General features: G+C 40.6%; 1 protein-coding gene and 1 long non-coding RNA gene across 2 annotated transcripts in view; one reads left to right on the forward strand and one right to left on the reverse strand.

The window, feature by feature from the left end:
• LOC110975312 (uncharacterized) overlaps positions 1-19,188 on the forward strand; it is a 94,837-nt gene extending 75,649 nt beyond the window's left edge. The window contains exons 76-97 of the mRNA XM_087130063.1: positions 173-271; positions 824-943; positions 1,252-1,599; positions 1,961-2,159; positions 2,926-3,185; positions 3,675-3,823; positions 4,202-4,358; positions 4,685-4,801; positions 5,326-5,433; positions 5,797-6,144; positions 6,444-6,560; positions 7,499-7,609; positions 8,031-8,381; positions 9,139-9,255; positions 10,236-10,358; positions 11,111-11,479; positions 12,330-12,443; positions 13,350-13,460; positions 15,066-15,413; positions 16,173-16,286; positions 16,832-17,179; positions 17,528-19,188. Of these exons, the coding sequence (XP_086986189.1) occupies positions 173-271; positions 824-943; positions 1,252-1,599; positions 1,961-2,159; positions 2,926-3,185; positions 3,675-3,823; positions 4,202-4,358; positions 4,685-4,801; positions 5,326-5,433; positions 5,797-6,144; positions 6,444-6,560; positions 7,499-7,609; positions 8,031-8,381; positions 9,139-9,255; positions 10,236-10,358; positions 11,111-11,479; positions 12,330-12,443; positions 13,350-13,460; positions 15,066-15,413; positions 16,173-16,286; positions 16,832-17,179; positions 17,528-17,649 (4,250 nt within the window). The 3' untranslated portion in view covers positions 17,650-19,188. The remainder of the gene's footprint in view (positions 1-172; positions 272-823; positions 944-1,251; positions 1,600-1,960; positions 2,160-2,925; positions 3,186-3,674; positions 3,824-4,201; positions 4,359-4,684; positions 4,802-5,325; positions 5,434-5,796; positions 6,145-6,443; positions 6,561-7,498; positions 7,610-8,030; positions 8,382-9,138; positions 9,256-10,235; positions 10,359-11,110; positions 11,480-12,329; positions 12,444-13,349; positions 13,461-15,065; positions 15,414-16,172; positions 16,287-16,831; positions 17,180-17,527) is intronic.
• Positions 19,189-19,326: 138 nt separating this feature from the next.
• LOC147799798 (uncharacterized) lies at positions 19,327-22,986 on the reverse strand. Its single transcript, XR_015423398.1, has 3 exons — positions 22,463-22,986; positions 22,274-22,329; positions 19,327-21,670 (listed from the first exon to the last, which is right to left on the reverse strand). It is a non-coding gene; the product is annotated as an uncharacterized LOC147799798 (long non-coding RNA).
• Positions 22,987-23,066: the final 80 nt, after the last annotated feature.

Below are 23,066 nucleotides of genomic sequence, written 5' to 3' on the forward strand. Positions count from 1 at the left end.
AATCCAAGGTCATTTCGCACATAGTGAAACGTGATTTGAACAGAGCTTTTTGTTTTTCAAAATGTAAGCAATTTTACATCTAATTACTAAGGTTGGACAACCAAAGCGAGAAGCATAAAATGCAAAGTTCAAGAAGCATTTAAAGTTTGTTTTCTTTCTTATGTGCCTCCAGTGGTATTTGAGTGCGAAGCTTATCCGAACATTTTCGAAGAATCTGACAGGTGTGATGGAATCATTCAGTGCCCAAACGGCGATGACGAAAAGGGTTGTGGTAAGTAAATATGAAAGCAACGGAAAATATTTGCAGTGTCTGTTCAAATGTACAATAACAATCTTAAATACCCCGGAATTCATCTCCAAATGCGTTTCTGGTGGTAATTTTTTTTTCAATGTTTTGTTAGAAGATAGCGATAACATTCATTATACTCCAGGAAAAAAAAAGAAACATGTTTGTGTTGAGTGTAGATTGTGTGTTGAAATTCGAAGGGCGCCTGTCGTGTAATAGTAGCGTCTAGGCGAAATGGGGTGGAGCAGTGAGCCAGAACGAAGATCCAGAGATTTCCAATCATTGCGGGGGGCAGCCCGCCAAATTCATTGGCCATTCAGCTCAACAGGTTTAGGTCAATGCGAGTGAGCTGATCAGCGGCATGCTTCGCTCATGCTTCGCCAGCCACTTTGGTCGCAGCTTCAAGTTTGAGCAATCAAACCACGTGGTTTTACCTGGTTTGCCCGCTTTCCTTCTTTTTGAGTTTCAGTATATAACTGGGTTTATAACTCACCGTAACATCCCAAAGTTGATACATGATCAAACTTTGTTTTATAGAGTGTAGTGGGCACAAGTACCGATGTCGTGATAGTATATGCGTGGGTCAAGCCGATACAGAATGTAATGGCATACCAGAGTGTCTGGATTATTCAGATGAAGGAGTTGCCTGTAACGCAGGTAGGTGAAAATTATTCACTTTTCCACCCGCTAGGAATACCATTTATTAAAACCTGTAATCATTCCAATACTAGCAATTCGATCGATTTGTCAAGAGCTGGGACATGTAGCTAGAAGAAGTCTTCAATGCTTGTTTGGGTCACCGTGTTATTTCTGAACGGCATCACTAAATTTTATTTCTACAGGTCCCAATACAATTGCAATGCGATTTTAAATAGGAAATTGAAGTAACTGAAATTTACGACATCTGATCGAAAGGTTCTACAATGCTGAGTTTTATACATCGACATTTCTTGTATTTCATGTAGCTTACTGCGTAGAAATCAGCAATGAGGCATGCACAGCCATTCTGGCCTACAATTCAACCTACTTTCCGAATGACTTCGTGTCATCCCATCAACAAGCTGACGACCTCATTGCTCAACATCTGCCAGAGTTCCTTACCAACTGCTCAAATGATGAGAGACTTGCTCTGTGTATGTCGCTCTACCCGGAGTGTCCTCGGTTTGGTCCCGATTCTAGAGTGTGTGCCTCGCTGTGCTCCAGAGCTGTAGAATGTGCCGGTCTGGAAACGAACTTTACATCGTTGCAGTGTGATGTATATCCCGACAATGGTGTATTGTCGACTTCAGAAGGCTGTCTCTATAGCGACGAAGGTAAATTACATATCTTTATAAACTCTTTGTGTGTTGATCCTAGAAAGTTGAGGGCTTTTCACAAAAATAGGAACTAGTCACACTTGTAGAGCTTAGATTCTCACTAGATTGGAAACTGTAGTGGTTATTGGTGCAGTGAAATTGGCGGTGGAGGCTAAAGTAGGCCCAGGTAGCACTACAATAGTGCGTCACAATGGCGTACAGAGCATTTCATCTGGGCCTAGAAGTTTATAGTTTTTAATTTTTAATTTCTTTATCAGGTCTCCAGACTCGATTATAAAATTATCCCTTGAAATTTTCCAATGAATTTCGGATACCTTTCGTAAACACGTCGCATTATTTCTAATTCATTGCATTGTAGATGTGCTACAGTCAGGAGACTGTGGGCGTCGACCAGCGGCCTCGCCTTCTCTCAATCCTTTCAGTCGTATCATTGGTGGAGCTGAGACACACATTGGCAACTGGCCTTGGATTGGTTCATACCAGGCTCGTGGTGGATTTCACTTCTGTGCCGCTACTCTAATTAGCCCACGTTGGGCCATCACTGCGGCTCACTGTGGGTGGGTGATAAGTCTATTTTTTTCCTCGACTTTAACCCTTTGATTTTACTGTATGTCACTACCAGTCTGTCACTCCCCGTACCACACGGTATACCTGTGCACGCAGCGTGTGACGGAAGCTTTGTCCGTTTGAAAGTGCACAGAGCAGATGCATACATAATTTCAAAGACAAATTAGTAAAAAAAAATCCCGGTATTCCTTATCGCTCTGCATATTATATTCGTATGGATCGATCAGATATTTTTAAGAGCAAATGGTGAATTATTGGAAGATAGCGTGTTGCACAACTGCCGCTGCTGGGTGAATAAAATTTCTCGTATTTCTTTTGGACGGAAGTCAACGGAATTTAAGAAGTTCTTCTTTGCAACGATATTCATGGCTCCCTCATTACGTGTCGTGTCATGTGTACAGATTTCATGCCACGGTACGCAAGTCTGGAAATCCTTAACTTGGGGATTAAGATCTGGCTAAAGGCCTGCCCTTGATACAGAGATAATACTTTACGGGGAAAGAGACCATTACAAACACGGCTTATGGGTCCAGTTCCTAAAAGTGCCTGAAAGTCGGATGCTCTTGTCATGCAGTTAGTCGATTCTCACATGACTACATAGGAAACAGTATAAGTGAGCTAGCTAATGTTCAGTCTGTAAATTAAAAAGATCTGTCTGGACATGTGAAAAGTACTTTAATAACTACAAATTTTATGGCAAGTCCTCGTAAAGTTATTGGTATGTATTCTAATTTTTATTTTATTTCTCATCCATAGTTTTCAGCGTCAGCTGGTATTCGGTAGTTCGCTGTTTAATGCACCCTCTGGTTACCAACACGTCTACCGTGTTGGCCAAATCTTCATCCACCCGGGCTATAATGCTCCGCGATACCACAACGATATTGCACTTGTAAAACTCACCTCCCCCGTATCGTACACCGACACCATCCAACCAGCTTGCTTGGAAACCGACGACAATGAAGTCGACAAGTACGACACCTGCCACGCAGTGGGATGGGGCAGCACATTTTTGGGCGGTAGGCTTATCATGATTCTGCAACGTTGTATGTACCATTTCTTCGCGAACAAGAAATTACACGACATCTATGCAATTTATAAAAAGGTACACAACTTAGGTCGGGATTTAGAGTAGAGAATTTGGAGTATCGAATCAGATGCACATTATGCGTGACAGAGACGATTTCGCAATTTTATCGAAGGCATTGTAAGTAACAGTTGAAAAGTCTTTCCTTTGTTTAAATCCGCCTTGAATAGAAGCACCCCCGCCCCCTCATTGCTGATGAGGCGTGTTCGTTTGGTTAGACAGCGAAGTTGAGGTCCTACCAATGGAGCCTCCATCCCTCGGAAAACCGCGCAATGTCTTGGTCCCACTTGGGGCCCATATCGAATCATTAGACCTTCTCTTTGTACGGTGAATCAGGCCGGTCCCCAGCCAATAAACAGATGGCTGATACGTTTCGATTCCAAGATTAACATCTACTTTTTTTAAAAATATCTGTTGACAGGTCGTTCCTCTCCGGTGTTGAAAGAGGCACGGGTGCCGCTTGTGTCCTGGGAGCAATGCAAGAGTTATGACGACGCCCGTGAAAACCTTTTCATCTCATCCGATCAGATTTGTGCGGGAGCTGGGAATGGAACTAACAGAACATGTCACGTAGGCCTACGTACAATTTACCTCTAGTATTCGTAGAAATGATGTTTCTATTGTTCATACCCTCCAGTGTATCAATTAATAAAATTATAGGTTTATCCAAAGTCACTTTAATGCAAAAGTTGAAAATTAGGGAAAAAATTCAGAAACAACATGCACCACCACTAACAAAAACAGTACCTCCGCAGCTCAAAGAAGTACTTACTGCAGAAGTGCATAAGCAGGAGCTAGCCAGAGAGTTGCAAATTGGAGTCATCTGACTTGGATTCGAGTCTCTATTTTGTTGACTCGTGACTTGACTCGTAACTGTCAGTTTTTGACTTGTGACTTGACTTGCTACCAAACATCAAACACCAATGTGAACTTTAAATGTCTACGTAGGGTGATAGTGGTGGTCCTTTGATCTGTCGCGGAGCCAATGGACGCTGGAAATTGGTCGGGATCACAAGCACAGCCAGTGCATGCGGTGCAGCATCCCCCGGTGTCTTCACCCGAGTGTCTCAGTACATTGACTTCATCAGATACACAATGGCAAGAGGTAAATCAACCCTGTCCATCAGTAAGGTCTCGGGACTCGATTTAATTTGGAGCTTTTTCAAATGAGGTACAGAATCCGTTCTGTTGTTTGTAAACATTTATTGGCAGAAATGCAGCATAATCTGAGTGAAACGTTGCGCAAAATGTCAACACTTTTGGCAGGTGAATTTGTCTGGCCGTCAGCTCAAGTACTTTGGACATGTTCATATTTCAAACCATCTTACTCAAATATGTTTCAGAAATTGTCCAACGCAACGAATTTCCTTCTATGTTAAATGATAAATGAAGGTCAATCTTTGTCAGTGTTGAATAATTGAAATAAAACAGGATTTCAGCCGTGTACTGCCAATGAGTTTGACTGTGGAGAGACTGTATGCATTGATGGTCGCTCAAGGTGCAATTACCGGGAAGACTGTCATGATGGAAGGGATGAAGAACTTTGCGGTAAATTTAAATTTATTAACTCAGGAACCGTATGTCCCAGATATTAGACCAACAGCATTTAAAACTGATGTGACACGTTTTCTATAGACTGATTTCATTACTCCGTACATTATTACAAGCAATCAACGTTGGTAGAAATATTGTTTTTTGTGAGATTTTACCCTTAATAATTAATGTACATATGACCCAGTATACTTTCCCAGAGCGTATCGTTAAGTATTAGTGCATGTATTAGTCCCATGTGTTTAATAGTTGCCAGATTATTCACACGTATTGAGTTATTCGTTTTCTTTTAGACTGGCAGCCTGTCAGTCATTAATAGCACTGTGACGTAGAGATATCTTTTCTTGAATTTCAATGAAAAAAACAAATCATCGAAATTGCATAGTATTTACAGACACGTACGGCGCATCCACTTTCCCTTGCTATGCTGATCACGTTTTCCCGTGTTGTTTGGTGAGTGCTTTTCGTCTATGGTGCATTTAATATTAGTTAACTGTTCGTCGGAATTTCCATTTTCCCAGGGTGTATACTAAACTCGTGCGTAAACAACGGGACTTGCCTCCCAGAGGGTCGCTACAGTTACCAGTGCGAATGCCCCGATGGATATGAGGGTACAAACTGTGAAACAGGTAATTCTGCTTTATCCTCATGCTTGAATGTGGAAGTATACGACGTTATGCCGATTTTTTCGCCTATGCATCCATTTCACGAATATTTTCAAAGGCTTTTTTCTGGGTAGAATTAATGGAAACTCAACTCTTTAACATTTACGTTGGGTGTTTTTTATGAGCAGTTACTAAGAGAGTCTGCATAGGCCTACCAAATTATATCCAAACTTTCTGTAAAACTGCAAGCTTTTCAAATGGAAATGTTGCTGGTTTCTTTGGTTTTATTCCCTAGTAGCAAAGACGTGAGAATTCACAGCATATCTTTCCTTAATTAACTCTTTTTTTATTTGACTTAGACAATTTGGTCCCTGGTTATCTCCACAGCAATAATCACTAAGACTTTTAGACTCTCTGTTAATGGGATGGTTCGAGTATCTTCACCCGGCCATCCGGAGGACTTCCCCTCAAATACTCGCGTCAACTGGACATTCGAGACAGACCAAGGAATGAAGGTGTTTATCAACTTCACCAACTTTGTTTCGTCTTACTTCGACAACTGGCAAGCTGGGGACGGCGCCAAGGCTGGGGCTGCAACTTTTCTGTCTTGGTCCAGAGCTAATGGCCGACCGCCTAACCTCCTATCCAGTGGGAATGCACTTTGGTTAACCTACCACGTTTCCTTTGCAGCGAGAGATGCATTTGTTTTCTCTGCCGCAAGCGTGCCTGGAAATGGTAAATTCCGCTTCGTATTTTGAAAACGTGGGAAGAAATAATTCTGCATTGTGATGATGTTTGTTCTCTTTCTTGCTTTCCACAATTGCAATTGTTTTATGTTTTGATCTGAAACGTCAACAAAGCACCATGTTAGCATTATGTCCAGACCAAAATTTAAGCTGACTTACTGCAAATTAGAAGAAAGCCCGAATTCCCCAAAGCAGCCCCTATGCTCAAATTTTGTTCATGATGGAGTGACGTGGAAGTGCCGTCATCTTCCCTGGCAATCAACAATTTGAATTGGCTTTAATTGACAGAAACTATCACATGCTCTTCCGACGAGTTCCACTGCGGACATTCTGTCTGTATCGATAGCTTCAGGCAATGTGATTACTCATTCAATTGCATCGATGGCCGAGATGAGCGCAGATGTGGTAAATATAGAAGTCTATATCACTTTAAGCAAAAGTATGGTGAATCCAAGGGAACATGGGGCAAAATAGAAAAGGTACCAAACTTTTTTTGTTAAGCCAGAAATTCCATAGCAGGTTACATACAGGACTTTGCAATTTTGCCTCACACCCCTAAAAAAGTGTCTCGGATAGTTTGGTTCTGGCTCTGCCACTAAGCAAATGCAGCCTTTGATGATAGCTTGGATGATTGATCCAATGTGCCTGCGCAAATGCTCTGTTGTTAGTTCCTGTGTGGAACGGAGCTTGCACGCGAAGTTTCCATCTGCAACATGGCAAAACTGGTGCCAGTTCTCATTAGCCAGTTCGGGAACGGTTTGTTCCCCCCTCCCCCCAAATGAAGCGAATATCTCAGGTCAACCGCCTCGAGCAGAAGCAACCCCTCACCAGTTGAAAACAGCCATGCTGGTGGGGAGTGCATTTCATATATTCATCCGTAAACCAGCGAAATGCAGTTTCCACCAAGGGCAAATTGTGTCCTCTTTTGATCCAGCTTGGGGCTCACATGCGCACAAAGTCTGCCCAATCAATGTGACAATATGCACGGGTGTCCTCCAAAGACTGACTTTTTGAGAAACCAAAGGGACGCATTCATTGAGCCGTTCAGGAGAACATTTTGCTGTGAGGACAAATAGAACATTTACAACATTCTAACAGGGAAATAATAAACTATATTATACTAAAAACACACAAGTAAGTGTTTGGCGGAAATCCTTGTCAAAATTGACATTGAAGTTTTTTGCTCGCTTCCATTCTACTGATTCAATGATAACATTAAAAAGTAATGATTACAATATGAAAATATGATAACCTGATGTGATAACAGTCAAATGTCGGATGTTTGTGTTTCACTCGATAACGAGTATGTCGCCATGGTGAATTTGGTGATCTTTTCCGGACAGGTAATTGCAGCAACTTCGATTGCGCTAACAACGGGACATGTTGGCGTACTTCTTTCGGCGAGTTTGTTTGCGATTGCCCCGCAGGCTTCACTGGGGCTCAGTGTGAAACAGGTAGGTTAAAAATGCCGTCTTTACCGTGGCTTTCAAATGGTTATTAACAATTCGTCTCGATTAGAATAAATACTGGAGAACCAGACAAAAATTTGGGAAAATTTTAAATGAAGAGAATACTTTTCCCATCAGGATATTAATAATTATTGTGAAAAGGCATAATTCTATACCTTATTGCTCACCATTTGAGGAAGTTGCAATTATACTTTCTTCACAAGATTTAGTTGATGCTGAAACTAGGGAAATCTTACCGCTCAAAATGTAGCTTTTCCTTCGCAAGAGGCTAGCTACTAGCCTATCCCTGGGCAGCTATAAGTATTGCCTAACGCCAAATCATATTTTGTTTACTGTTTTAAATCAAGAGCAAAACACTAAACACATATAAAAATGAAACTAGTCTTTTTTATATTTCTCTCTTCAGAAATTTTCCAGTATGATGTCATAGTCAGTGGAGACGACGTACTTGCTCTGGCAACGCCAGGCTACCCAGTCCACTACCATCACAACGTCAACGTCACATGGAATATTAGAACCGATGCCGACCGCCAAATTCACGTCACATTTGCCGATTTCCAAACCGAGCGGTTTTGGGACGTCTTGCTGGCTGGAAATGGAGACTTCAGCCCGGCCAATGTGTTCTTCAATTGGAGCGGTTCCAGACAGCCTCTAGATATTGTGTCGAACGGAAGTTCAATGTGGATGACATTCCTGTCCGATTCAACCGTTTACTACCGTGGTTTGTCTTTCCATTTGAGAAGTATTTCTGCAGCGAGTAAGTATTGTCTATTATCCTGCTCATGTAGATAAAACCTTTCCCATTAGACCCAGCCGCTTGATAAGTGTTGATTAATCACCTTATGACAGTCGATAAGTAGTATACAGGGTTAAAATACATGTAAAAGAGACGTCAGTACTGATGCCTAAGCAAGAAGTTGACCAGGCTAAATGGATGGGACTGTCGGTTAATGAGAGAATCAAATGAGAGAGTGAAACGGCTTATTAGGGTCACACTGGACTCAACGAATGCTACTTGTGGTCTCCTCAAGGTGTGGTCCATAATGGCTGCTGACTGTTCCTTCGTATGTTAGAATCAATGAGTTTCTTGTAAACAAAGCAATGGTAGAAAGCGTTTGGCTGGCTTGATTTTGATATGTTTGGGACTTTAATGTGACAGTGCGCAAGTGACCGTGCATTTTCCAAACCCAAGTTTAGCTCCGATACAATAGACTGATTGCGTCCCCTAAATCACGTGACCTATGGTGTGTTTAAACCCCATAGCAATTAACATGTGCTTTGAGTGTTACATGTTGTTTATAAACAATACAGCCAAGTTAATTGAAGTATAATACCCAGCGCATCAATATTCGGAGTACGGTACCTACTTTCGGCCTAATGATTGGTAAATGACACGTATGAAACACTTTGCTTTTGGTGGACGCTGTGTTTGTTGATATTTAATACCTACTATAGGTCACATGACTTAGTGGACGCAATCGGCCAATTCGAATTTTGAAACCTATTAATTTCAGGTAATTTTTCGTGTTCTGGGAACAACTTTGATTGTGGTCACTTCGTTTGCATCAATGAGAGTTTGGTATGTGACGGTGTAGTCGACTGTGTCGGTGGAGCTGACGAAATCCATTGCGGTAAATATGCATTGTTGGACAACATCAAAGGACATCTTCAAATTGATAACAGCAAAGCCTTCGTCTAGGAACAGATTTTTGAAATAAATAGTGAACTTGCGATTATTTCCATTAAATAAGTAGGTCTTGAAAACGGTGTCGTGGCTGAGTTTTGTGATTAATCCTGTGGCTGATTAAAGGACGACTTCAAATTCTGGGTTTAAAGAGATCTTCAAACGATTTTTTGGTTGAGTGGTGTGATAAGGGACTGGATTCTGAAAGATCGCAATGGCTCTAATTCTATTGTACCCGAAGCTCAAGGAAGTTAGTACTGGTCGAACTCCGTGTTACCGACTTTCAGGTCTAAGTAATTCTCACCCTTTCGCTGATTTGTTTTTTCTAGATCACAGTTCCACTGTATCCCCAAAAAGATATTGAATATGAACAACTTGAATCTGTGGAGGAAGGCTGCTTGTAATTGCTGGCAAACAAAAATTACAGAAATTTAGTTGAACAAATAACTAAGGCCGGGACGAATTATAAAAGCTTTTCCGAAATTTGACACCGATTCGCCGGCAAAACCTAACTCAACTTTGTTGGTCAAGCCGAATCAAGACTATGGGTAATCCGGTCCGTTGCCCAAAACGAACAACAAAATTAAACAAATACATGAAAATATGGTGGCAATAAGTTTTGTATTGACAAATACCGGATCTGGAAATAACTCGATTTTCCCATAGTGTGCAGAATTTATGTTGAAATCTTATTAGAGTTGAAGACTGCATATGGGTGCTAATGATGGGCATAAGATGGAAACTGACAGTCATGAAGGTTTGTGCTATGTCAAAAATGATGATAAACTGTATTTTAGATTGTCGTCTACTTTGCATCTATTGATAGTTGATTAAAGGTCACTGTTATCTTGGCGTATAACAGCACTGTAGTAATTCTGCATCCATACCTGAGAATTTACGACAAATTGACGTCATATCTTTTTTCAGATCACTGTTCTTCGAGTCCATGTCTGCATAATGGGACTTGTGTAGAAAGGCCCCTTCAGGTCGGCATTGAACCGTTCTATTGTAACTGTGCTGCGCGATTTACAGGTGCAAACTGCGAAACGGGTAAGTGGTTGCATTTTTTTTTAAATAAGAGTAGGTAGATTATTATAAAAAATCGTCATAGTATCTCTATCTCATTTAATATTCCGTACAAGGTCGAAAAGCAGGAGCCAAACTTTCAACATATAAATTCCTGTAACTTTATTTTTATGTTTAAAGCATACAGTCGCGATATGTGATCGGATGTGTGCATGTTTGATGTAGTGTAGGGGGCACATTGTTTATTGGGAGTTGGAACCTACTGGTATTGTTTGTACATGGGAGGGGGGGTAATATACACTTCATCGGTTTATTCATCCTTCCAACCGTTAGACGTAGCCCCTACAAAAATTGCAATCAGCAGGGAGTGGCGGGTGTTGACGCCCAACTCCCTTTGGATCTGCGCCTGCAGGATGTTTCATAGTTGAGTTCCATTTGGAAAATTAAGGCCAAATTGTTGTGAGTTGGCCATCAATTTCACTCAAAAGCTAACAGTTTCGCTCAGAGTTAAATGGCAGATTTGTGTTACAAGCTCAAATGCTCAAGTAGCATTGACTCGTTCATTTTCGAGTGCCTGTAAAAATTCTGTGCAATATAGTTGCGGTGAATTTAAAAAGAACATGATGGATACAGATACATAGGTCTTATCTCATTGAAACATGAAGGAATGAAAGAAGGCGTTTAACTTACACCTGGCAGTCAGCAGATGGAATAAAATGTGACAATCGGTCTCAAAAAGTAACTGACGTAGGCCTACGTTTGTTTCCTTCCTCCAGATACGTATCAAAGAGTCGTTCTCAACGGAAACGAAACTATAACAACGAGGAATTCGATAGGCTCAACACAACAGTCCCTGCTTTGGTTGGTCAGTGCCGATGTCGACCGGAGGGTAGTCCTCAAATCGCTCTATTTAAACAACGAAGTGATGTCTTTCCTTAGGCTGATTGCTGTTGGTGATGGACACGATCCCTTTGGGGGTGGAATACCTTTCTACCAGCACTTTGGGGAATATGAGCGGGGCACTCCTGAATTGGTCTCAAGTGGGAATGAAATGTGGATCTATATGGTTTATTTGCCTTTGTTTCCAAACCCACCAAGCCTGCTGCTGACCGCCTTCCTGACAGTGTCAACTGTGCCATTGTCACGTGAGTACTATTATCGTGTGTTGGATGCTGGAATTTCATGGCTCTTCATAAAAGTATCCCTTATGCAGTAGGAGATTTCAAATACAATGCCTACTTGAATCCTGTTCCTACGGATCGTAAACCGTGGGGTCATTGCTTATAAGCTACGCCCTCGTAGAGGTGCACGTGGAAGTAACCGAAAGAAATTATAGTAACTGAAAGAGGTGGTGGGGTTTCAGCCAATGACGCGTGTGTATGACTAGTCTTGGTCCCAAGACCCCCCGCGATTCGAGACACGGACCACTCAGGAAAGTCTTTGTTTGACCATGGGCGGCGACAGACTACGGTATTTATGGTAGGATATGAATTATTCATATCACGTAAGTGATGATCGGCAGAAGTTAAGAAACATCAGCAACATCATGTTTAACATGTTTTTTCATACGCTTGTCTTTCTATATAGCCTGGGGCCGTAGCTAAAAACTTGCGACGAGCCATTTTCAATTTTGCATTGTCGCGCATTGTCCCACACGGTACGGTCACGATGTAAGTCTCCGCACGCTTTACCACTGTGATTTCTGTCCATTTCTTCCCGAACCGGAAATGCACCAGATGAATAAATCAACAAATATTTGAATATGGGTAGTTGTTATAAAAAATCTATTAGCGTGTCTGAAAGGCTTGTTACAACCACCTTACCACAGTATTTTCAGACCTGGAGACCAGGATCCCATTCTTGTTTTCAACTATAGACTGAGTGACGTCATGAACAATATGAATAATTCAAGACTCGTAATTTAACATGCTTCCACGCTCTGATAAAATTAGTGTGCAGATCATCTCAGGCATTTTAATGTTGTTTCTTTGGCAGATTCGATGGTTTGTTCGTCCAGCGAGTTCAGCTGTGAACGCTATTGCATTGACACGCTGTACGTGTGCGACGGTGAATCAGATTGTGCAGATAGACGTGACGAACAAGAATGTGGTAAGGATCTCCCCAGTTTTTTAACTCCGATTTCCCGATGTTGTGCTTGTTTTATAAAGCAAGCGGACGGTGGGAACGAAGCTGCACCGTGTTTCGTGGTCTGGGGCACAAGATGTTGGTGCTCATTAATGGCTTGCACACATAACGCCCACTAACGACTTCAAGGTTAGACTGATGGGTGTGTTTAAAGTATTGTGAAGTATGGTATCCAAGCACGCTAACCACCGATATCAATTGGGAAGCAGTCGTTTGTTATTACATTTTACATTAAGGGGTATAATTTAAACGGAAGGCTACGCCCTCGTTGGTGCAAAGACGTTAGTGCCAGCGTGGCGCCAGGAAATGTACAAGCAAATGCAGTTGATCACTACTGATCACTGACGCTTTGAGCAAGGTTGTGTTTTTCTTGGCCATTGCTTAAGTTTGCTACCAGTAGCGAATTGTGCCTGCTTTCTACATCGATCAACAATTCTTTCCTACATATGGTACCTCAATTAACCTTGTACATGTGTGTACTTCTTAATCAGGACTAAAATTCACTACATGGACAATCTGGAAAGATTTAAAATATATCAACTTTTAGTACATCCAAGTATTCGAACGATTTTCATTAACCCTAACCCTTTATGGTGTACCAAAGATCGTATTGAAATTGGAGGAATAAGGGCTGTCAGAATTAAGCCTATTACACAGTATTGAAATTCAAATACTTTCGAGTCAAATATTGTTGAGCCAGTTCTCCAGTGTTTAGATGTCTTCTCCGTTTATGAAAGCTAGTTTTGTATCTCTTCAGCATAGTTTAAGAACTAAGCCGGGTTGACTTCCATTTCTCTCGGCTTGTTGGCGTAGTTTGTATTGATCGAGGCTATGGTGTAAACACAAACGTTCCCTTTCTATTTTTTTCAGATACCTGTTCGCCAAATTCGTGTCAAAACAATGGAACTTGTGTCTTGATCCCGGGTGCCAACTTCTGGTGCCTTTGTCCGAATTCCTACGCCGGCCCGCACTGCGAGATTGGTAATTAACTTCTAGGAGCTTTCGGGAATAGTTTTCAAGCCTTACAATTTACGACAATATCGACCCGCTACAATTTATTAACCACCGATTGTGTTTTCCCATGGTAAAAACGTAAAGCCCTGTGTTCTGGTAAAATTGTCCTGTGGATAACTTAGTTGCTATCGAATTCGTCCTTAATTGTCTGAGCTCGTATTTTATTTTGATAGTAGCTGCCACAAATGCCTATCTATTAAAAGCCATTCAAATTTCAACAGAAAGTAGTGCAAAAAGTATAACTCTGATTCGAGCTTTTAGACAAAATAACTAGATGTGTATCGTCCTGACAAGCAAAATAAGCGATAGATAACAAATCGGACACTTTAAAAGCTACAATGATAAGTTTTATACTTTGGTGCTTCTATCCGACCACTGGTCCGACATAAACAGCACAGTTTTTAATTTTTAATTGACCATTTATGTTCCAGTTAACCTTATTTTCAATTTCTTGAGATTTTTTGGGTCAGTTTTTAGAGCCTTGCTTGGTTCCCATGAGCATGCCAATTTGCATATTCAAAAGCAAAAGCGTGATGCCATCCTAGGCACATAATCTAAATGTTGCATTACTTTGTGCACAAAAACTGCTACATATATTTTTTGTCAGTTTCCATTTGTAGCCAGTATTGTTAGACAAGTGAGCAACCTTTTGTCAAAATGCTTTCAAATATCACATTTTGGGTTCAAAATTTAAATAATTAACTGATCACTGATACGATGTCTTATCTGAGTAGAATTCCAGCAACAACAGTGCCGAGTAAAGCGTGGACAGATCTTAAAGAGCGAAAACACGTTATATCTGCTTTTATATATTCAAGTAAATATGGAAGCATCCAAATCGAATGCAGTGTCATTTTTCTTCAGATATCAACTATAACAAACTAAAAAGGGCTTTTTTTCTGTACATGCCAAGATGCGACTTCTGAGAAAACAGAGTAAATGAGGGGAACCCTTGCCCTGTGTTCCTAGTGGATAAACCTTTGTGCATGCAGTTTTTCTAAGAATGACGCAATCATTCAGAATTCGCATCTTGGCACGAACAGAAAAAACCTTTTTAGTTTGTGATAGTTATAGACAAATGACACTGCATTCGATTTGGATGTTTCCATAATTATTTGAACGGATAAAATCAGAGATAGAATGTTTTCATTAGAAGTGCTCTTTAATGATAAAACGTTTGAGGCGAATGGATACGTTGGGCATGTTTTTTCCGCCTCCGTTGTTTGTTTCTGGTCTTCGTCCGGTTACGTGGATTTCGGGGCTTTTTTCTGGAAGTTCTGTGGACCTCAACGTACTAGGCCTACCGAGAAGACTTTTGGTAGGGATTATGTTTTTTCTGGCGTAGGAAAAATTCATTCCATGGTTCATTTTAAACATTGCAGGAAGTTAGGTACCGTACAGAAACTGAAATCGAAAAAATAAAAGTGAGAAAAATATACTGAAGATATCCGTAAGATCTGTGATGCATTAAAGTATGCCATTAGAGGTAGGTCTTTAGCATGCTCACTTTTAACAATTGCTGTTGTGTTTTTTCCAGAATCACATTAATCGTTAGAATTTTGGATTCCATAGAAACGGAATTGCGGTTTCAGCTCGCTGCCAACGAGACGATTACCATCGAGCTCGTCCATGGTGACACCTACAAGAGAGTCTGGCTGATCCACACCATAGCAGATTGGAGGATCCAGATTGCGCCGGTCGGCACCAAATTAAGCCCGACCTCCCGGGTGAGCATCGGCGTTGGATACGGCAGTAACACCAACAATGAGTCGTCAACCATCTTCAACGCATCCTCAGTTGCACAGATATCACTTCCAGAGTTCTACTCCCAAGGGACCGTCATGTGGCTGTCTGCTCGTTCCAACCGGAGTCCTGCAACCGACAGCATTGTCATCGCGGTCACTAGTGTTCCCCTCTCGGGTAAACCATTTTGTCTTGTCTCAAGTCGAAAGTTTGTGTTTTGTATTCACAAATATTGGTATCCAGAGAAATCTAAACATTCATGCAGTCAACACGATGTCCTCATTCGGTACACTTTAGACTCATTTTGCTTCGTGTGCCACGCAACCAAATCCTCCTAACAACGAACACAAAGAAAGAAGCGAAGAAGTAAGACAGGCACAATACTACATGGGAAATATCAATCAGCAATGTTGCATTTTAAAGGAATTCGTTTTTGGAGAATCTGGTCTTCGTGCCAACTGTTCTACATTGAAATACGGATGCAATGTTTAGAAACTATTGTGTATTGTATTGTTTTCAGAAATGACTATTTGGAAATAGAAAGATGAAACCAAGTCGACCTAGTACACTTTACACTTGTTATGTTCAAAAGCTCCAATAATTGGAAACATTTACAACGAAACTCTCGTTTGATTAAAAACTAAAACATTCGATAAAGCTTTTGTCTGCTTTCTGTTATTGCTTTACTCTTGTATTTTCGGAGTGTAATAAATTGCATCTGATTGTGCGTTTCCATACAACTAACTAGAACACGTAGAATTTCCAAACAATCTTCTGACAATATTGGCCTAGCTGCTCCGTTGGTTTTCCGTCTTGTTATAAGCCTGGATATTCGCCGTTATTTAACTGTTTATCAGTGGTTCGCTCAGCTTCACGAGAGGAACATGTGCGACTATTATTTTGTGATAAAAACTGTTTCTGTCATTTGTTGCCCAGCGGGCGTGAACTGCTCCTCACAGAGGTTTGACTGCGGCGGGTACTGCATCCCAGAGAGTTGGCGCTGCGACACCATCTCAGATTGTGGCGATGGGCGTGACGAACTTGGATGCGGTGAGGAGAGTATGCCAAATGTCAATTCGAAAATAGCTACCCGGGTCGTTTTTAAATGCCGTGTGGCTACAGTAATTTGTCTTATTATCGCCTTCGCCCAGTTACACGCAGACGATTCCATGCAGGATGACACTGTTTGTTATTGTATGCACAAGTAGCACTATCAACTTGCATCGCACTTTAAAGCTTCCTGGGACCAATTCATACTCTTGGCGAATGCAAAAACTAAGAAAATTGGACGTCACTGGAGTTACCATTAACTCAATGTTTGCCATTTTCCAGAGAAAATGCCTGATTTGACGGCATTACTTCGCGATTGTGTTCGCTTTGGCGCCAGGCATTAACTGGACTGTAGGCCGATTTGTGACATTTACCTGAGTAAAAGTATGTGTCTATAAAAGGCAACTTATTCTTTACCACACTATGTCATTTCCATATTTGTCATGTGTAGGCCTAAAGATTGTATTAAATGTGGGAATCTGGGTAAGAAAGTCTAATTTGCAACCTCCATTAGATTGTTTTGTGATTTTGTTTTACCTCCAAAGAATACCAACCATTGGTTGCTCCTTCTGACCAGTCGGTGAGCCTGACTCCCTGGGCTTATCGAGCCGACCTCGGTGGTGCTCTCTGGATCCTGGCCGCAGACCCTGGAAGGAAGGTTCTGGTGAGCTCGTTCAACTTCACCGGTGGCGCGCCAGTCAAGTTCTTTGAAGCTAGGGACGGGAATGGCACGTCCCCCGTCCTGTTGAGCCTTGTGTCGTCCTCAAGTCACCCAGTCCCCGCCATACCAGGGTTGCTGTCGAGCGGGAACAAAATGTGGATAACCGTCGGGTTTCAAGGAATTATCACACCCAATAGGGTGTCTGTCGTTGCATCTGGTGTTCCAGCAAATGGTAAGTACCCTTGGAAACCAACTGTGGAAGAGTTAGGGAGGAGAAAACATTCCTCAATGAAAAAGTACTCTTAACTTTTTACACGTTTCATACATTTTGATTGATGACTTCCTTTTTGTTGTCTCATATAGCACCTGTAGGAAATAAGCCTTAGATCATCCCATTACTTGTTAAATCATTTGTAGCCTATATCAAGAAATCATTTCACCACCCCAAAAAAGTCCCTTTATGCAAAAATTACCTTTTCCATGCCATTGTACTTAATGCACTCATGAATGAGCCAAATGACGAGTGAGCAAATCAGTTTTTTAAGTGCTTAAAATTATGCTTTAAATTCATAACCACTAGAAACCCTGACCTGTGCTGTGGGCGAAGTTGACTGCAGTTATGGTGTCTGCTTTGAGGAGAATTACAAATGTGATGGTCCTCCCCAGTGCGTGGACGGACGCGACGAACCGCCAAACTGTTAACTAGGAATTCGTTAAAAGTAGTGCTGAATGAAGACGAGGCAAAATGGTTCTCTTTGTTCTTATAATGTAACTCTGCCATAGACTCAACAAGTACACGTAACTTTCAAGAAGAAGAGGAATAACAGGAGAGTCATTTGCTCCTGAATGTGTCTGTTGTCTGTGGTAAAACAGTATAGTCTCATCATTTTTTAACTACTTAGATATGATAGTACCCAGAATTTTCTTAAGTTTATGTTTGTGTTTGATGTTTTTTGAAATAGAATGAGCATTAGCATTTTCCCAGTATACAATTTTAAAATATGTATTATCTTAGGAATAAACCTTCATGTATATACTCAGATTTCTTTTAAAAAGAATCAAGAATGCTCAGAATTATTGTATCATGTTATTTTATAGTGGATATTTCACTCAGACATTTTGCAATTTGATCTATATCAAATAAAAATCATTTTACTATATTTCAAATAAAGTTAGATTACTTAATGTCAATATTTTTACCCAGAATTTTGTGCTTTAACTAGGCTAAAGGCAAAACTGCTCAGCACTATAGAATAAATAAATTAATACCAAACAATAACCGATGCAACGAAGTACGTCCACTGACAATGATGTATTTATGTCACTTGGCTTACTCTGTCTCTGAGTCAGAAACAGTTATGATGAAAATCACCCAATTTTTTTTGTATACAAACGCAATTACCGGAGTTACGTAATATTCGAAAAAATCTACAAAATGACCTGTATAACAGCAGAATTTTGAATTTTCTTGGTCCGAAAGGTGCAAATTAGAGCTGTATAGAGAGAGAGACAGGCTGGACCAGCTTCAGATTTTGCAAACAAAATGGCGTATCTGGGTCAAAGTGAGGCCATGCAAATTTCCAGTGCAATCTGCTGTAGCAGTGTGTGGTATTTATATCGCAACTAACTCCGCCTGTCAAGAGCTCTTGTGCAGTCATTTTGTACAATCTTTGGATGTAACGTACTAGTTATTCTGGCATTGATGTAGTTATTCTCTATAATTTTAACCGAATAGATGAAAGTCCAGTCCCAAAGGACAATGACATGACCTAAATGTTAATTTTCATACACGTGCTGGGGCCTGACTAATATCGACCAATAATTGGAAATAGAAAATAAGAAAATTTAAAGCCACACAAAAGCCTTCAACCAGGAAATCATTTCATCAGATATATTCATGATATAAATATTTGGTAAAACCAATGCATAAGCTGATTTAGAAATTATCGTTGAAATCTATACTTACAAAGGCGACACAAATGCGGTGAGATCGGTTTGCTGCTATCGCCCTGTGTTTGTGCACAACGGCCCGATTCGGTCAGATGTCTTCACACTAATATAATCAAATTAAGCCTACGAAAACTTCTGACAGCACAGAAACCATCTCACGCAGAAATAAAACAGGTCATAATAGATCGAATAGATAATAAGTAATAGATCTGATTACAAAAAGAAAAAGTTCGTTTCTGCATACTTTCAAAATGTTTTAATTTTCTGATTAAACGTACACTGAATAGTTCAGAGGTGCTTATTTGACCGTTTTCATTCCAGTTGTTCTGTGTTACTTTATCTCTTGGCCATGAAAATCGTTCAGTTTTTCTTCTAGTTTTCCAGGGTTTTAGAACCCTTCCAGTGACACCACCAGGTCCCATGCCTTTATTAGTTTCATTTTCTGTTCAGCACAATGCTTCATTCTGGTCTTGCTTTATTGTAAGAAATTCAAGCCTTATCCACACATGTCTCGTGATGTTTGTACACGGGTCCCAAAATACAAAGAAATTGTATAATGCTAATCGATACAAGTGTTAACAGAAAGCCATTTACCCCGTTTTCATCGTACTGTTCTCGAATTATACATTGTACATTTACTTATCTGTGGACAATTGGACAAGAATGGATTTCTATTTGACGTGATTGACGAAGACTGTGAATTGCAGTATCTTTTCTTTCCGTCTTCTCTCTTATACAGCACTGGGTTGGCGAGGCTACATTAACCTGCGTAAAACACCACTTTGCTAGATTGGGGCAGGATTCTAAGACTCTTTGTTATTGCAATGATGCATTCAATGCATTAACATAGTGCAATTATTCCGGCTTTGGCTTTCCGTGCAATAACGAGAGATTCCTCGTCTTTGGGTTTCCCGTTCCAATTTCGGGTCAGCTCCCAGCTCTCAGCTTTATGCAGTTACCCTGCCGGAGCTGTCGCAAAATTTCTCAAATTATCACACAACCTCTCTAACTTGCCTTTAATTTCTATCAATCACAATAAACAAAGAAGTCTGATAAAAGCCACTTTGCAAGATGTGCACTCAAATAGAATGACCCATAATAAAATGTACGGTTGCCCCAGTCCGAGCTACAGACAGCTTTGCCCTAAGTTTATGACTTGTTAAAATAAGCAAAGTTTCCTTGTACCTACTGGTGACCAGTCTGTTTTGTGCAGAATAACTCAATTACACGGAGGGCTGTGGCAGGCAAGTGGATAAATCAAACGGCGATGCAGTTGAAAATGCCAATCGTAAGCACGGATGGACACAGAACCAAATTCTCAAGGGAGGGATATTTATATTCGGGGAGGAAAGTCAGACTACTTTTGTAAGTGAGGCAAACTTGCGTCGGCTTTTTACACGCTCTGAGGAGGAGGAATAGTCGCAAAATTGTAAGCTTCTCATTATAATTTGAAATTCACACAATAACCTCGGGTGGTACGGCCCCTTTTCCACCCCACAAATCCACCAATGGTTACATTTGTAAATGTACAATAGTTTTTACACTGTAGGAAAGATAAAACAAAACAAAACAAAACAAAAAAGGCCTATGCCAATGTCTCTTCACATTTAGCTGATAAGATGCGCTACGAGAAATAGTTTACCGATTCCGTAACGTGGAATTTGACTTCATCATGGGAGGAGCTATACCAGTACATTAAGCGTTTCGCCTTGATGTTGTATGTACTGGCAACTGTAAACGTGGGCACTTTAAAGAAAATGCCTTGCTCGTTTTTAACCATTCCTTTCGAAGTAGTCTTGGAGATTACCCCTATCCTCTTGCATGAGCTTAGATTTTCCAGAACAGAAATACCAAGTATACTATGGTTCATCAATAAAGTAAGATAAGCCGACGATGGCAAAATCAAACCAATATAATCCATTCCAAAAAAATATATATGCCGCGGAAAATCGCGCATTGCAAGGGTTTGCATATGCACTTGGACCTGTCCGCTCGCGTGTCATCTGCGCACGGGACTGCAGCAGGGATGAACAGTGCAAGTCTTTTAACTTCAACGCAACCAGCAAGGGAGTGTACTTTGACGAATACGAGGACACGTCTATCTACTCACTGACCGACACAAATGTCTGCATTGTAATGGATGCTGGTAAGTATAGCACAAGCTAAGAAAGTGATGTGGCTTACAAATAAATCAAATTACGTTCTGGCATCAAGTAATTTTTGCCGCAAATTTTCGAAATTGAATTTGGGATCCAAATTGGGACCTGTGTTGTTACTTTGTAGATCTGACTTATGAAAGTTGCCGTTACCAGTATCATATCTTGAATGGCCTGGTGTCAGTTTTTAGTTTGCCTTATCTCGATTCTAACTCATTGGTGTCTGCATGACCCTTCCAAAATCCCTTTGTAGAATTTGTATGGGTTTTAACGAAACCTATCACTATGTGCAATTATAGTATACGTCTTGCTTCTTTGCCCTGGATGGCTGAAATATGACAATGGGGTTTAATAAATAATACTTGCATAAATCCCGATCATCTGATTGGTGGATCGTTGATCACATGTTATTGAATCATTCATTCTATTCCACCGTAAGCGTTGAATAGAACTACATTTCACTTGACTGGTTACCACACATATTTCATTCCCAGTAAGAAAGGGGAAACAATATACGGATGGGAACCAGTCGAACATTTCACGGTAATATCAGTGGACAGCACTTCGGACGCTGATTAGTTTCCCATAATGGCGGACGGATGAGAAAATACCGGATCCTGTAGAAGGTGATGACAAGAATTTATACAGGTATTAAATATAATTCGCTTACGTGCCACATGCAATTTGGCTGCCCGTACAAAATAGCGGTCAGTGTTTGTGTAATGAAGGAACTCAAGCGGGAGGGACTAGGAGTATCCCGCGGTAGTACTGTTAAACACGGTTGTGTAACAAACAAAACAATAATTCGCAAAGACTAACTGGAAAGGGATTGTTTGAATCGGAGGTTTAATGAATAAAAATTCTTAATTACATCAAAATTTAGTTTATATTAACTGCAAGAGTCACAATTGTATCCTAACACGGCAGATGTTTTGGAACTTGCTCTAGTTTCGAGTAAAGCTTCCAATAGAACGAACCTATAATTTAAAGTCAATTTATGAATTGTTGGTCAGAAATACAAGGCTACCAAAAATATGGGGCAAGAAGAACACCTGTCAAAAAAATAGACCCAGATTTTTCATGAAAGAATGGGAATGTTTCGAACAAATATGAAATGTAAAGTAAAGTAAAAGTTACACACTGAAAATACAACTCATAAACACCTCACAATCACATTTTATACAGTGAAAATATTAGCAATTACACTTTCCAACCCATACCTCAATAAACGTCGATCCCGGATAAAGTTTCGAGCACGGAACTAGTCAGAGGTAGGCTGTAACAAATCAATTTTAAATATAAACTAACCATCCCCAACATGACGAAGCAATATACATGTTGACACTAGAACAACATTTACACATTAAACAACAACTATAATTAATTAGAATTAATAGTTTTGGACTCACCTAAGCATCATAAAGAAAAGCTAAAAAATCCAAAGACGAGTTGTAACCGACGACAAGACGACCCATTGGGGGCATAACTATAATCCCCGACCAAAACGGGAAATTCAGGAACGAAAACGAAATGACTAAAAAAAAAGGTCTTTGTGCCATGGTGGTTGGTGCAAGAATGAGCCCCACAACCAAGAGTCGGTTATAAGGCAGCACACCCTCTTGAGCTCAAGTATGCCATTACATAATCAAAAGGCATGGCCTAGCTAACAGATCCAGCCAAACTAATAGCTCCAAGAATGTCATTCACTAAGAATCAGCCGGTATGCAAATTAGATGCCACACAAATCTAAATAAGTGACCAATTAACTTAATTTTAAAAAGTTACCCTCGCTTTCAATTCAATATGGCCGACTCTGTGAGTAGGGCCCGTTGCCCAAAAGGCATATGAGCCAGGAGGGATTTTGCCGAAAATGTCAGTTTCATTCAACAAAGGCCACGTAGGCATACCAGTGTCTTTCTCAGCCAAAACCTTCAACAAAATACCCATAACATCTGACTGTTGCAAAGTTGTGGCTTATTGTGAACGTATCGCCTGGGTGATTATTCTGTGCGA

Source organism: Acanthaster planci, linkage group LG02 (genome assembly GCF_054643075.1).
Source record: "Acanthaster planci isolate LZ-2023a linkage group LG02, COTS_SCS, whole genome shotgun sequence".
Classification (NCBI taxonomy): domain Eukaryota; kingdom Metazoa; phylum Echinodermata; class Asteroidea; order Valvatida; family Acanthasteridae; genus Acanthaster; species Acanthaster planci.